The sequence below is a fragment of the Neophocaena asiaeorientalis genome, unplaced genomic scaffold, assembly GCF_003031525.2.
Source record: "Neophocaena asiaeorientalis asiaeorientalis breed wild unplaced genomic scaffold, Neophocaena_asiaeorientalis_V1.1 scaffold134, whole genome shotgun sequence".
Classification (NCBI taxonomy): domain Eukaryota; kingdom Metazoa; phylum Chordata; class Mammalia; order Artiodactyla; family Phocoenidae; genus Neophocaena; species Neophocaena asiaeorientalis.
In genome coordinates this window covers 24,118,396-24,133,831 of record NW_020185339.1, presented here as the reverse complement: position 1 = coordinate 24,133,831, position 15,436 = coordinate 24,118,396, and the positions used below count along the sequence as shown (strand labels likewise).

Here is a 15,436-nt window from a genome sequence, read left to right as displayed (position 1 = left end):
GCCGCTGGCTTCTCACTGCAGTGGACTTAATCTGGTGGCAGCCCTTGCTCATTTCAGCTCCAAAGCTCTGAATCTGTCATTACTTTAATCTGGAAAACCCCTCCAGTTCCTCTTGTCAAATCATGTTCTTCTCTTCCTTCAAAACTGGGGAAAAACTCACCACTCTTAGGAAGCCATCCCAGATCAACTCCCTAGCCTCTGAGCTTCAGCCTTTATTTCGTTCTCTCTCAGGACTTCTATACTTAATTGGAGACCTCTTAATTTGCATTTGTCAGATACCTGAAGCATTAACTGGTTTTGATGTCTCCACATTGTATGTTTGATATCTTCAATTGGGGAGATCAGGGTCAGAGTCCCTGTCTTCTAGTTCTTTTATATCTTCTCAAAATCAAAATGATTCAACACCTTGTCCATCCCATTCGCTTTCCAAGTTCACCTCCTGGATCTGAAGCCCTTACCCTCTCATCATGCCTTAAACCTGTTCAATCACTCAACAAATCTCTATTGAGAGTCTACTATGGGCCAACCACCCTTCAAGGACCTGGAGATGCAGCAATCGAAGAACCGACTAGAACGTGACCCTGGAGCTGACGTTCTGTGGGACCTCGGTCTCCAGGATGCACCTGTGGATTGCGTATCCTCAGCTGCCTGGGCTGACTCCGGCTCCGGCCTGGGCTAGCCCGCTCTGCTGTGTCGCCCTGTTGGCCTCAGGCTCTCTGCACTGCTGCTCCCTCCATCCTAAACTGGGGCCTAGCCCAGTGTCAAGGTGGGACCCCACCAACACCCAGGGGACATAACTCACTGCTTCTCGCTCCCGGTCCATGATCGTCTCTAGCTCTTCAAAGTGCCGGAGTTTGATTTCCAACTTTTTCATCTGGGTCTCCACCAGCAGGGCCACCAGAGATTTGATCTTCCTCTCCTCAACGGCAGCCAAGTGCTAAGGAAGGAGGGGTGGGGCGGCCCGTCAGTGGGAGGACCCAGCTGAAGACATTCCGGGACCGAGAAGCGTAGCATGGAGGCTGCCAGGTTTCAAGAAAGAACTTGTTGTGGTCACAACCCAGAAAGCAGCATAGGCTTGACCGATATTTTTAAAAGAACATGAAGAGAGAGAGAGAGTGGCAAAGGATAAGACAAGGTCAAGTAATTAGAGGGTGAAAACAGGCCCAGTGGTAAAGGCTTAAAAAAGCTTAGAGAAGAGATGACCGAGTCTCCCTCTCACGATCAAAAGGGAAAGGAAACAGGCCAGCGTCGTTTAAGGATGACAAGAAAAGATTTCTTCCAGGTGACGTGAGATGAGGGAAGGGGAACCTCCTCCCCTGGGTCTCTGGTCCTCACCTTGGCCTTCACGGCAGCGGCAGCCAGGGCAGCGGCCGCAGCGGTGGAGAGGTTGCCCTCGCCGATGTCACGCTCCACCTTCGTCTTCCTTTCCCCCTCCGACTCCACCACTTCCTTCAGCACTTCCTCCTGCCCTTCCTTGGGCTCCTTCTCCTTCTCAGGATCAACTGGGCCAGGAAAAGGGTCTTAAGCCCTACAGCCTCGCTTCCTTCCTGGACCCCAACCACCATGCTCGAGGCTCACCTATCGGGTCCCCGTCACTCTTCTCTGACTCCTTCTCGCTGTCGCCGTCTTTCCCTTTCTCGTCATCCTTCTTGGGCGCCTCGCTGGTCTTCTCCTTTGCTTCTTCCTCTATAGCCCCAACTCCTTCTCGTGGTTCCTGGAGTCCCAGGAAAGGGGGGAGCATCAGGGCGCTGGTTCGCACACAGAGGGCCCAGACTAGGAACTGAGTTTACGCCTCTTACTTGGGAGGTCCAGCCCAGCCTGCCTGAGCTGAACGGAGCCGGCTCCCCCCACCGCGGTCCACGCCTGTCCCCTCTGCCCTCCCAGCCTGTGTGGGTCCCGCTATACCTTGGGCTCCTTCTTCTCCTCTGTGGCCTGGCCCTCCGCCCGCGCCTCGTCAGTCCCGCTCTCCTCTGGGCCCGGGGGAGAGGAAACGGGAAATGTCTGACACAGTCTGTCTACAACGCTCTTCCAACAGCCCCTTCTCCTAGCCAAGATCTTACTGGGAGGACCAGTGGGGAGCCACGGTACCTAAGGTAAAGCCCTGGGAAAAACAAAAGCCCCACCAATTCTCCCCATTCGTCTTGTGCTCTTAGGCCAACTGGACGCAGGGATGGTGTGGGGAGGCCAGGTGGCTCAGGCTCTTGGGAAAAAGGGAGGAGTCCGGGGACATGCCAGGGCTTACCAATCCGCTCAGGCTCATCAGAGGTGGTTCCTGCAATGCCACTGCTTTCCAGACCAAAGGCTGGGTCTGCTTTGCCTGTCACTTTGGCTGCTTCTTCCACTTTCCGAACGTGGGCCTCCACCAAAGCTGTGGGTACCTCTTCCTTCATTTTGGAGAACTCTTCTGTAAGACCCAGAGAGGGTGAGGCTGGGAGCGGGCGGTAGGCAGTTCTGGCTCTCCCTGTGAGAGCTTCCTCACAAGCCCGGCTCTTCATCTACACCTTCATGGAGCTGGACAGGTGCCTGGGCCGATGCCAGCAGCAGACAAGGCCAGGAAGGCAGCCAAACTTGAGGGGGTTTCACGGCCTGAGTACCCAGCCCTTCAAACGCAAACCGAGAGGGCCAGGACCCCTCCGCATTACCTAGGGCTGACTTCGCAGCAGCGGAGGCCACTCGAGGGTCGACGACAGAGGCCAGGAAGGCAACGGTGCTCATCACAGGGTTGCCGGACTGGCTGAAGGGGATGGGTTGGTAGGCCAGGGGGCCCAGGGAGGCCTCTGAGTCCTCCAGGTACGGGTCTTCAATGGGAAGCCGAAGAAAATGCAAGATGCATTCGTCCTGTGTGCGGCTTCCCACGTGCTCTGATACTTTGTTCCAGTCATCTTTGTACATTTCCAGTGCCTGGTGGTGGTGGAGACACAACCTCACTTAGCCACTTTCCTTGAAGGTCAACACCCCCATCCCACTAAACGGAGCTGCTTCAAAGCTCTCTGGGTTGTGGTATTTGTGTACTCTGCTGGGTCCAAGGGGGATCTGCAAGTAGCACTAAGAAAGGACAAGGGGTTGACGAAATGGTCCCAGTCCCTGGCCTGGAGCTGGTCCTTGGGGCAGGTGCGATGGGCACCAGGAAGGAGAGAGACTGGGGCAAGATCAGGCTCTCCCCGCTCACGAGTGCAGCCGGCCCCCTGGCCACTTCCGTTTTCATAGGGCTCCCCTTCCCTTGCCCTACTTACCTCCAGGAGTAGCAGGGTCTCCTGTTCTGTCCACTCTCGAGTGGCACTGGCCGCAGCTTTGCTCTGCAGGGGAAACACAGGTGGGTCAGAGGGAGGAGCCCGCAGCCTCAAGGAGCAAAGGTGCACCACGCCCAGGCAGCCCCCACCTCCGTACCTTGGAGGGGACGTTCTTCTTTGTGTACATGTCCGTGCGCAGCCCAAAGTTCTGCATGTCTGTCGGTTTCTCCTTGCCTTTATCAGGGAAGTTGAGCATTTGCTGGGAAGCAGAGGTCTGCTATTTGTGGAGGGGAAAGAAAGAGGTGAGTCCGAGTGACTGCCAGGAGCCAGGGGCAGACAGAGAGACAGGACAGACAGAAGGAGCTTCCTTCCCACAGCCAGGGACACCCCTGGGCGGGACTTCCTCCCTCACTGCTGTAGCTCCTCTGCTCTCATGGCTCTTCTTCCCGGGCAGGGGCCCCCCAATAAAGGGGCAAATAAGAAGCCCAGCGGGGTCTACACCCCACCTACCAGCTCTGGCTTGCCCTTAGCCGTCTCTGGCACCAAGTCATCCAGCTCTTTGCCCTTTCGCCCAGCCTTGGTATCAGCATCAACCTGGCGGCCCTGGGGGACAGAGCTTGGCGTCATGGAGGCTGGGCAGGAAAAGACCAGGCCGAGGCCCTGGAGGCCTCAAGAGCAAATGCCGGGCAGCTCGCAAGCTTGGGGGGCACTCATGCCACTGTTCCGTACTCCCTTAGTGATTATTTAGATCTGTAGTTGGCATGATATCCATTTGTATTCACATGGATCTTTACAGGTTCTCTTAGAATTCAGGAGCTGAACAAGTAGGCTCTAACCCTACATGTGTGACCCTGGGCAAGCCACGTAACTTTTCTCTTCTTAATTTTCGTGATGTATGAAATGGAAGTGGAAAAAAAATGGAAGTGACAAAAATTATGAAGCAAAAATGAAAAAATGTTGGAAACGTGACAAAGTTTAAAAATTTCATGCAACTTAATTTTAAGCCATTTTTCTCTATCCGCTCCGTCCCCTAATTAGCCTGTCTGCTCCCCAAGGACAAGAAGCATCTCTTCTGCCTCAGCAAGTCCTCACAGTCTTGGGCACAAAGGCTGAGAGAGGGTGCTAAATACATGGGGCTGATTCCTGTGGCCCTTTGCATCCCCTGGGAAAGGAAGAAGCCTCAAAACACTCCTGAACCATTACCCTAAAAAACCAGAAAAAGAAAAGTGCGAAGAAGCCCCATTTTGCCCAATCCCACCCTGTCCCCACAGCCCCTCGCCCTACCTGCGGGGTCTTGGGCTGCAGAGGCACCAGCCCAGACGGTGTGTCAGCCAAGACGTGGAAGTGCGAGGTGGGCGGAGGCCCCATTGGTGTTGGTCGACTCTCAGCATCCACCTGGTAGTTAATAAGACCCCACTGTTCTAGGAAGGCATGGACTCTGTGAGGAGAGAGGCAGAGACACGGTCACACACGAGGAGGAGGGCTGGGGTGGAGCTGGGGCACCCTCTTCTCCACTCCTCCCACTCCCTGGGAAATACCGCCTCCTCCCAGCATCTATATGCCAGTGACACCCACGTCCACATCCACAGCGGGGGCCTCTCTCCATACCCACCCAGCTACTAAACATCTCCCCTTGCATTATCTCGCTGGGTAGGCTCCTTCACTACGGACGCGCCCCTCCTCCATTCCTTCACACTTCTGAGAGCGCCCCTGCCATTCCCTAAGTCACCCGTACCCGAACCTGAACTTCGCCTTTCTCTAGAGATGTTCTTTCCTGCTCGTCCCCTATGCTCCTTGCCGGCCTCTCTACATCAGCCAAGAGACATCTGTGGGCATTCATCCTCAGGTACCCGCTGCCCCTCAGCTGCAGACCCACCTCATGATGGCACAGACATCACCCGCCAGGTTCCTGCGGCAGGCAGTGGACGTGAGATACTCTTGGGGGTTCAGCCGGTAAGTGTCGATCATGAAGTTTCGATAGGCCAGGTAGCTTAGAAAAGAGAGAGATGAACGATGAGAGGGCTGAAGGGTAGGTAAAATGGTAAGAGAGCTAAGGACTCCTCCTGTGTGACAGAGACAGAGAAGAACACCGCAGCTGACTCAGTACACACTGCGGGTCACTGTGTGCTAGACACGAGGGGTTCAAACCTTTGATGGGGTTTTTAGTTAAATGAGTTATCTCCTTAGCTGTACTTGGGGATGTTTCATCCAACGTTTTTTGGCTGTGCCACTCGTCTTGCAGGATCTCAGTTCTCTGACCAGGGATTGAACCCAGGCCACCACAATGAAAGCCTGGAATCCTAACCACTAGGTCACCAGGGAACTCCCTCAATCCAACTTTTGAAAAGGAATCAAGAGGTAAGAGAAAGTGCCCTTAATTCCAAAGGCAGATGTTAAAGGGAAGTCCTGATTGGTGCCTCCACCTACTCAGCATGGCATGGTATTGAGAAAACGTGTTTCAAAGGTGGAAAGGTCTAAGTTCAAATCCTAGTTCTATTGCGATGGCCTTAAACTTTCTGAACCTCAGTTTCCTCATCTGTAAAATGAAGTGTCTATTGAGAATTAGAAAGGTCTGCAGAGGTTTAGAACAGTGCCGGGCACACTGTACTAGCCCCCCAAACGGTAGCTATTGTGTGGTATAGTGTAAAATGTGAGAACATGAACCAGACTAAAGGACTCAGATCCCAGCTTTACTACTCATGAGCTGTGTGACCTTAAGCAAGTGACTTAACACCTCTACACCTCAGTTTCCTTATCACTAAACTGAAGATAACAGGACCTACTTCTAAAGCTGACATGAATATTAAATTAGTCAAGGTACGTAGGACACTTAGGATAACGCCTGGGAGATAGTAAGCTCTCAAAACATGTAGGCAATTATCATTTACTATTTTACACCAACAGTGCAAAGTGTAGAACAGTTCTAGTTCCAACTCTGCCTGCAGATCAAGTTGCACTCCTGTCATCTGTCACTACTTCCTCTGGAGAGAGTAAGGCTTTTTCACACACTGTTTTCCCCAGGAAGAGGAGGAGGAGCGAACCATACCAGGCTTCAGGGAAAGAAACATGGTGGAAGGGAAGGTGGCCCCGGAGCAGGGAGTGGGGAAGCCGAGGAGCAGCTGGGAAGCCAGCTGGTTCAGTTCTCAGGGGGCCTGGGCTCAGCACTAAGTCCCACCTGCCTCACCATGTATATCCTGGAGCATCCCTAACCATGGAAAACACCAAACTGAAGCCAGGCAGATTTGGCCCGGCAGGAGGAGCCTTGAAGGAGATGAAGACTTCTGAGCCCCAAGCCCAGACTTTACAAAACACATCTCTCCATCCCTTAAGTTCACAGACTTGGGTCTTAATAGTTCCTCCTCCCATTTTTTCCTATCAAAACCTACTCTAAGGGACCAATAGCAGTCAGTTATATTTTAGTCAAAGCTACTACTTATGCTAGAGATATGTGCATTTTAGACAGCATGAGTAATTATGGATGGAGAGGCTCTGCAGGCACCGGAGCAGATACTTGTTTTGAGCAGAAGAGGCATATGCTTAATATGGCCCCCAGGCAAATCCCAGAGAGCAGTGGTCGCAGTGCTGGGCTGAGGCTGCCTGTGGGCAGAGACCATGTCTCTGTAAGCCTAGCACAGTGCCTGGCTCATGGAAGGAGCTCAAGAAATGTCTGCCACACTGGATTGGGAGGAACAAATGGGGACACAGGAGGGAGAGCATCAGGAGCTGCGATTTCCTTACATTTCTGGAGTCTTGGACTTGTTCTTGCCGTTGAAGAACTCAGGGAGAGCCCTCCGCTCTATGGCATGAACACTGCAAGACAAGAAAGGGTGCATTCGGAGGCTCTAGAGGAGAGATGAGACCCCAAAGGGAGGAAAAGCCTGGAAGATGGGGCAGCGGGAAGGAATGAGACGCTTGGGGAGAACTCTCCGCCAGGGCTGGAAGACTCTGAGACCAGGAGCTTCCCTAAAACTGAGCTGTACCCTGGTCTCCCTGGCTGAGGAAGAGGCAACTCATTTGGAGGCAGGAGGAGGAACGTCATGTTGATCCGTGGAGCAGGAAAATGAGGATTTAGTGAGACGGTGGAGCCAATACCTGTTATAGTCAAACCACGCAGCATAGCTTGGGATGATGATGTGATGCGTCTGCTCGGTCACGTTGTCCTCATGCAGGTCCGGATTCTTGGTCTGCTCCCCCTTGTTCCCCGTGCTGTTCTCATCCTCATCCTGCGAGCATGGAGGCTGCTGGACTCTCAGCATTCCCATCTTGCCCCTAGCAACCCCTGCTTCTCCTACACCCCCAGGAATGTGGGCACTAAAGACGGGATGGGAATGAACAGTTCTGGGCCCCGGGACTCAAAGCGTCAGAGTTTTGACCAACAGCTAGAAATCGGGTGGGAGAAGTCTGGGCAGTGGAAAGTTCTGGGTAGAAGGAACTTTATAATCACAAGTCAGAATCACATAGAGAGGTAGGGCCTCTCTAAACTGGCTCCACCTTGCCCGTGGTCTCCATGCTTTCATCCTCTTGTTCATCTGAAAGAGAGAGACAGCAAGATAGCAGGCTGGAGCCTCCTCAGGGGCCGCACAACTAGTGTGCTTTCGGAAAGGCCCTGGCAGGCTAGGGGCAGGTGGCAGCCTCCCCTCCCCTCCTTTAGGCGTTGACCACCCTGCCCCAAGCTCCCCATCTTACCCAGGTCAGTCATGGTGCCTCCTTTGACTGGGGCTGACTCCGAGTCCTTCTTAGTATTGACTGCCAGGGGAGAGAGTCATTTTTACAGACAGGTTCTGCCTAAATCAAGCCCTCACCTCTCCAATGCTAACAGTTCCAGAGAGCTCACTTTCTCCAAAAGCTTGCCCCATCTGATCACAAAACGTAGCAACTTCCTCCAGTCACAGTCATTTTGTGGCTTGAAACTTTCTCCCCTTCCTGCCACTTTCTCCCCTTCCCCAACCAAAAATTCATTTAACTCAACTTTTTTCTTATAGAGAAGCATCTTCTACTCTATGAACACTCATCAATCATTCTTGTCTTTGATTGGCCCTTATCTCCATTCATGTGTCTGTAAGTTCTTCATGGACTGAGACAGAGTCTGACCAAACCACTCTGTAGAGGAGTAGTTGGATCTTAAACGTTTTTGAAAGCAGAGGACATTTTCCTCCAATGAATTCATACCCAGCAGCTCAGGAGAAAACACAAATAGAGAGGAGAGCTGCTCTGATTGATGAGGGGGTGGAAGCCGGAACTCCTGTCTCTCAGTGGCCTCCCCTATCCTACTCCGGAAACCCACTCCTGGATGTCTGTGGAATACAGACTGTAAACCAGTACTGCAGAGCAATGGTCTCCAAAATGGGGACGCAAAAGAGGGTCCACTGAAATACAGGCAAAGAATATCAGAACCTCTCTTTATATTTTTTAATCTTATCCTCTACATTTGCCCATTTTTAGACAATGTATGTGTTTCATAACGCTCCTAAAGTAGCGGTAAATAGTACACGTGTATAATTTGTGCTCAAATATATTTTACTGACGGTGTGTAATAAAAAAAGAGTTTGGAGACAGAGCACAGTCCACAACTCAGATACGGATATGAAGTTCAAGGCTTGTCTGTGGTGATGAAAATGGTTTCAGTAACCAGCTAAGCTGAAGGGAAAGATCCTCTACACCTGGAGCTGGGCCTGGGAAGTCAGCCCACCCAGGGGGTTTGACACAGGAAGAGCTGGACAGGGAGCGGGGGCCCAGGAGCTTGGTCTGGCCCATACCTGTCTTGGGCAATGTCACCTCTTCCACATTGGGGACCGGTGAGGGCTCATCCATGTCCTTTGTCAGGTCTTCTTGCTCCTCTTCTCTGTGGCCACGCTTTGACTTGGTGTAAGGTGTTGAGGGACTGGGAAGGAAAGAGAGTGAAAGAGAATCTAGTCACCCCTGGACAAGGAATCCCTGGAAGGTGAGGTCCAACGGAAGGGAAGCAAGAAAGACTCCCAAAGAGACGGTGAGGTACAACATGATAAATATAATTAACATTGCCGTATGGTACACATGAAAGTTGTTAAGACAGGAAATCCTGGGAGTTCTCAGCACAAGAAAAAAAAATGTTTTTACTTATTTATTTTTCTATTTCTTTAATTTATTATCTACATGAGACGGTAGATGTTCACCAAATGTATTATGATAATCACTTCATGATGTATGTAAACCAGATCATGATACTGTATTCCTTAAACTTATATAGGGCTGTATGTCAACTACACCTCAATAAAACTGGAAGGAAATAAAAAAGGGAGAGAGAATCCTGAGGGCAGAGCTGAGCAAAGAGAAACCCATCACTATAGAGTAATGGGAAGAGGCAAAGGCCTTTCATTTGGAGATTAAGCTCTCTGTGAGTTTACTAGTGGCCGGGATCAGAAGTATCCACTGGACAGCTGAAGACCTCCTCATCCTCCCTCTCAGGCTCAGCCAGGTCAGGGCCCAGTGGTTACGGGAGGCAATTTGTCCTTCCTTCCTTCACCATGGTGTGGACAGAGCAGTAAAGGCGGGGGCGGGTTAGGGGCTGGCCTACCCTTTCTTAGCATTCTTCTTCTTAGCTTCTGGGGTCGGTGAAGGGGATGGGGAGCGCTTCCTCTTCTTATAGTTCCCCCCCTTCTTGTCCCGTCGATCCGAATCTGGGCTGTTCACCTGCAGGTTGGAGAATTGGGGCAAAGGTCAGCCAACAATCTCGAGCAAAGACCTGTTCTGAGACTTGTGCTAAGGGCTTAAGGAGAAAAGAAGAAGAGCTTTCACCTCATCCGTCAGTGTCTTGGCTGAAATCTTCTTTCGGCGGGAGACAGGGTTTTTGTCATCATTTACTTCATAGTCTTCCTCATTCATCCATTCATTGAAGGTGTCTGTGTCCAGGATCCACTTTGCATGAACCTGCAGTACAAAGGCAGACTGTCCTGGAGAGAGGCCTGGAAGCCCCAGTTCTGTCTGGGGATCCTTAACAGAGGAGCCCAAGGGCACAGGAGCCTCTGCTTCACCTCCAAAGAGTGGTCTGGCCCTGGCATTCTTCTTGGGGGAGGGGCACAGACAAGAAAAGCTCACCTTCCTAGGTTTCTCAGGAGTCGGAGCATCTTCCACAGATGCTTCAATTTCACTGGCTGGGATCCACGTGTCGTAACTGCCGCGGGAAATTGAACGTAAACCACAATCAATGGGATAGAGTTGTGGAAAAATAAAGTGCAAACCTTTTACCTTTCCCATTTACAAAAAGTATGGGTTGTTGGGTTATTTTTTGGTATGATTATTTTTCCAATTAATATTGGGATTCTTTTCACTATAAAGTAATAAAAATGATTATAAAATATTTCAAAAATAGAGAAGAATCACTCTAACACAAGTTCTTGTGACACTCAGTATATATTTTTTCCCCCAGTAACTTTTTCTGTACAATTTTGTTTTTATATAATTGCATTGATGCTAGATGTTATTGTACGTCCTACTTTTTGCAATATTTATCTACAAATCACGTGTTATCTCTATCAGTTTAAAGACTGCAAAATAGCCCACTGACTAGATATTTAAATTTGCTGAAACATTTTCCCACTGTTAGATATTGAGATTATTTCTAATGTTTACTTACCAAAAATTATACTACGCTAACCATTTCACACAGAAAGCCCCAATCCTTTTAGACTAAGCCTTGTCCAATAAATCCAAACTTCCCCCAAGACAGAGGATTCACGTAATAGGTGGGAGGAGAACAAATTAACGTTAGACCTAAAAATAACCCTCGAAGAGTGCCTTCTCGCTTTACTAGATGTTCTAAGGCTTCTCAGTCTGGCTCCTGTACTTAAACCTGCCCCAGGAACCCATCCTCACCTGTCAGGATAGTAGCCCCAGTGCAGAAGAACCTGCTTATCCCTCTTCATGACTGGCCGTACCCATTCCTCTGGGGATAGAGAGAGCAGAGAGAAACATAAGCTAAAGGGAGATACACACAAAATAACTCTGTACACAACTCCTATTGCAGCAGGGGATCTGGAAATAGGAACAAAGGTGGTAAGAGGATTCAGGGCTGAAAGGAGAGAAGAGCCCAGGCACTGCAGAGCTGCTGAGCAGTCCTCCACCTCCTAGTCCAAGCTGTCCACTGCAGTGACCAAGAAAACCCTGGTCTCACCTTCCTCCAGGTTCCCTGGGACAGGATACACAACATGGGAGGCATTGTTCTTATCCTCAGTGACCGTTCCCTGGATGGCACAAGGAGAAGCAGGTAAGTATGGTCCCCTCCGAATTACTCATGGATGTAAATAAACCAAAGTAAGGTTTAACCACAGATCTGCCTTCCTAATCATATTTTGCTCAGAATGGTATCAAAGTTGGTTTGCATTCTCTAAGCACACATCAGCTAAGTGGCAGAGAGAAACAGCTGGGATTGTGCAAATAATGGAGACAAATCAAAGAATTTTAAATTGCAGATAATCCTCTGAGTAGATAATCTGTCACACATGGGAAACGTACAGTCGATTTTATGTCCCTGTATGTCCCAACAACATCTGCTTGTTATTATAGAGTTCCAAAGAGCAAAGATTTCATTGATCTGAAACCAGGCAATCTCTAGCTCAGTGGAAGTAGATGCTCTTCCCCCAGGCACATGCACTCTCTAGGAACAGTGATCCAAATCTGCCAAGACTGGGAAAGGGGAGGAACAGAGAAAGAGAGTCTCAAGGCGTTAATTCTAATACTTTTCCAAGTAGGTAGGGCTACCTCAGGGCTGCTGCTTGTATGGAAAACTTCAGAAAGAGAGTCATGGAGTTTCTAAAACCTCTCCTGACCCACCCACTCACCTGATGTCTCTTGATAATGTCTTTTAATTTCCCTAGCAGTTTGGGTTCAATTTCTGGGCACAGAAAAATGTTAGGTCGAGACAGGCAATTATTCTGTAGGGAGAAGAAATAAATGGGATGAGATTACAGGGAAGGGGTTTTGGATTCTCACCAAGGGAAGGGAGATGGATGGAGGAGGTTCCTATTACCTGCACCAAGGATTTCTCAATGGTCATGAACATTTCCACGTTGCGGTCCATGCGTGATGGATTCTGGAAATCGTAACGCCGCCTTGTAAAGAGGCAATAATCTAGTGAGTGGTATAGCTCAAGTCTGGGGATGAGGTCAGAGTATGTGACTTTTTTAACATGGGAAATTAGGAGGCAATCGTGCCCTCAGCTTTGCCAAAATCACCTGGGATCTGGGGTTCACTGATCATAACTCCGTGAATCACTTTGTACTTAGTGCAAAAGGACAAAGAAAAGCTTGAGATGCCAACCTAAGAATCCCTTTTCCTCTACAATACACACACTGATGCACATACACATACTCACTCATTCTTGGAGACTATTTTGGCTCTGACTCCCAGCCAACCTAGCAGGTCAGGCCTACTGACCTAGCAAAGTAAGAGACTTGCAAGAATGACTATGCTCTCCCACCCCACAAAGACCCCAGGGAATCATAAAGGGGGATTCCCTCTAAACTAAATGTAAGAAGCACAGAGAGAAGAGAAGGCATCTCACCATCCCTGGTCACTCTTGAATTTGTAGGCAGCTGCAAGTATGTGGCACAGGGAGCCTCCTGCTTTGAAATCTAGGAAACATTTGATCTACAAAATTGAGAAGGGAAGAAGTATGTGAGAGTTACATCCTAAATTTTCTTATGACTTTAACAATCCTTTCACAAAATCCTATGCTGAATTGATCTCCCTCTTGAAGCTGGAATTCTTTAACCCCTGTGCCATTCTATCATGAGGCCTGAAAGAGACGAGAGAAAGAAACCAATATTCACAAAGCCCCGCCATATGCTTTACTGGGTTACCTCGTTAACCATTACAGAAACCCTACAAGGTAGGTGTATTAATCCCATGGAGAGATGAAGAAACCAAGACTCAAAAGGTATAAATGGCTTGTCCAAGATCACAGAGACACCAAGTGGCAGAGCCAGGATTTGAACACAAGCTTGTGCAAATCCAAATCTCATATGTTTTAACCATGCCATGAGTTTCATGACTGAGCTTAGACACCGTGAGATAACCTGTTGCACAGAATATTCCTAGGACAAAGGGAATGGTAAACTGGGGACTCTGCTAAGCCAGTAACACCCCAACCAGGGAAAGGGATGGTAGGAAATAACCCAAATCTCAAAAATTATGAAATTTACAAAAACACAAAAAAAACAACTCCCTCTCGGGTTTGGAGGCTTTGCCCCCGTGCTTTTTGCACTCACCGGCAGTTTAGTGAGCGGTGCATTGCTGACATGTTTGCCAAAAACTTCTTCCTGAAATTGTAGCAACTGTACAACCAGGCTAGACAGGGACTTGTTGGTAGGTGGTTCAGCTTGTATATACTGGGGAAACAGGGAAAAGGAAAGAAAAATAGACCCCAGATCAATTATCCACCATCTCCCTTATTTCTTCCCCAGGAGCTCTGGAAGCATCTGGGGCAGAAAGAAATAGTGTCTTCTTCCCCCACGTGTCTAGTCTCTAAAAAGAAAATGGCAGAAGGAAGGCCCTAGATGCCCCTCACCAAGAAGTTGGAATTCTGCTGCCTCCAGCCTAGGTTACCAGTCTTTGGTGTTGGAGGTAAAGGCAGTCTCCTACTCTCCCTCAGCAACACCCTAAAAATGGAGTTGCAGGACCCTGATCTCTAGCCAACAGCACTGAGAGTGGTAAAATTCTGAAGATTCACGGAGTTCAGGCCACAGAAGCAACATCTTGAAGGCTCTAAGCGAGACAACAGTCTACTTCTTGGGGTAACTTTGTGGAAGGTCAAGATTCCCTCGATAATACAGCCTAATAAAAAAGATGCAAGGAAGTAAGGTAGGGCAAACGGACTGAGAGAATAGTTTGTACATCTGCTTCTGCTAGGACTGGGCACAAATGTCTTCAGAGGCCTTGCTAGATGGAAAAAAAAGACCAGCTACTACCCAGCCTGGTGGGAAATAGCAAGACAACATCTGTCCTTTCTGAGGAAACTGTATCGGAGACAAGCAACCCTGGGCCTTCTTAAATATTTCCATATTATGCTACCTAGCATCCTAGCCTTCTGTTCTCATTTAAAAACTGTGCCAAGAGGCTAACTTTCTCTTTACCTTTTGACCCCTTTTTCCTCAACCCTGATCACAGAGAAAAGTGCACCTTTCAGTGGGAGGTGTAAAGAGATCCCTGAAAGAAAAGGCAAATGACAGAGAGCTAAGAGCTTGAAAGCTGAACCAGGTCACAGGCTGTCAATCCCCCCAGGGCCACAGACTAAGCCCCTAGACTGATCTCCCTTCCAAAAGGTCAAAGGTAGATGCCTGGGAACCAGAGCCTCACGCTGGGGTACAGACAAGCCACAGACCCAGCAGCTGTTTGTCAAGATCCTGACACCCAGAGAGACCTCCCAGGCTCATGACCAGGATCAGGGAGGCGTCCTCCTAAACCACCCATCACACTTCTGACAGGCTGCAAAGCTGGGCAGGAAGAACTGGGGAGCTGAAGGAAAGTCAGAAAGAGAACCCCTAACTGGGGGTAGTGAGAAGGAAGAAAGGCAGACCATCTCCAGAGAAAAGCCCTATGTAGAGATGCTCCTTTCAACCAGACCTATAGACAAAGACACCACCAGGAAGAGGTCTGGTAGAAAAGACAGGTAAGGCTTGAACCCTTTGTTCACTACCTTATATCTCCTGTTACGGGATGGGGGACTATGGACATAAAGTGTGTCCTAGACTCTGAACCCCAAACCCAAGGCAATGCAAGGCCAGGTGGTGAGGTGACTTCAATGTGAAGCTGAGGAATGGTTTTATAAGGGGTAGCTGCCCAGGAACTCCTATACCCTGACTCCCAAAGAGGTTCTGTTGCCCCTTGTACGGAGATGGGGGACGAGCGATAGACAGGTGATCCCGGGGTGGGGGCCTTTTTCAGGCTGATGAGCAGTCCAGGGCCTGCTCTGTAGCTGTTTACCCTCCCGCTTTCATCATCTCTCTGAACACACACAAAGCACCGGGGAGGCCTCAGCCTCGCTGGTACCTGGCCCCGTGGGGAGGTCTGGCGGGCACCGTGCCGGGCACGCTGTGTGTGTGTGGGGGGGTGTGCATTCGGCACCCCGTCCACCCCCGGCCGTCTCTCCCGGAAAAGCCCGCAAAGCGATGGCTTATGGAGGGTGGGCAGCTGGCACCGAGACCCGCCGGGCCAGCGGAGAAAAACAAGGG

At 49.8% G+C, this 15,436-nt stretch overlaps 1 protein-coding gene across 1 annotated transcript in view; it reads right to left on the bottom strand.

Moving 5' to 3' along the window:
- SMARCC2 (SWI/SNF related BAF chromatin remodeling complex subunit C2) overlaps window positions 1-15,322 on the bottom strand; it is an 18,584-nt gene extending 3,262 nt beyond the window's left edge. The window contains exons 1-26 of the mRNA XM_024736398.1: window positions 15,284-15,322; window positions 13,475-13,594; window positions 12,769-12,854; window positions 12,235-12,316; window positions 12,047-12,139; window positions 11,380-11,449; window positions 11,082-11,151; window positions 10,305-10,380; window positions 10,005-10,136; window positions 9,784-9,899; window positions 8,987-9,111; window positions 7,917-7,976; window positions 7,722-7,759; window positions 7,323-7,453; window positions 6,969-7,040; window positions 5,107-5,220; window positions 4,515-4,668; window positions 3,741-3,833; window positions 3,388-3,507; window positions 3,234-3,296; window positions 2,643-2,901; window positions 2,243-2,404; window positions 1,906-1,970; window positions 1,579-1,714; window positions 1,336-1,502; window positions 803-937 (exon numbers count right to left, since the gene is read on the bottom strand). Coding sequence (XP_024592166.1) covers window positions 803-937; window positions 1,336-1,502; window positions 1,579-1,714; window positions 1,906-1,970; window positions 2,243-2,404; window positions 2,643-2,901; window positions 3,234-3,296; window positions 3,388-3,507; window positions 3,741-3,833; window positions 4,515-4,668; window positions 5,107-5,220; window positions 6,969-7,040; window positions 7,323-7,453; window positions 7,722-7,759; window positions 7,917-7,976; window positions 8,987-9,111; window positions 9,784-9,899; window positions 10,005-10,136; window positions 10,305-10,380; window positions 11,082-11,151; window positions 11,380-11,449; window positions 12,047-12,139; window positions 12,235-12,316; window positions 12,769-12,854; window positions 13,475-13,594; window positions 15,284-15,322 — 2,778 coding nt within the window. The remainder of the gene's footprint in view (window positions 1-802; window positions 938-1,335; window positions 1,503-1,578; window positions 1,715-1,905; window positions 1,971-2,242; window positions 2,405-2,642; window positions 2,902-3,233; window positions 3,297-3,387; window positions 3,508-3,740; window positions 3,834-4,514; window positions 4,669-5,106; window positions 5,221-6,968; window positions 7,041-7,322; window positions 7,454-7,721; window positions 7,760-7,916; window positions 7,977-8,986; window positions 9,112-9,783; window positions 9,900-10,004; window positions 10,137-10,304; window positions 10,381-11,081; window positions 11,152-11,379; window positions 11,450-12,046; window positions 12,140-12,234; window positions 12,317-12,768; window positions 12,855-13,474; window positions 13,595-15,283) is intronic.
- Window positions 15,323-15,436: the final 114 nt, after the last annotated feature.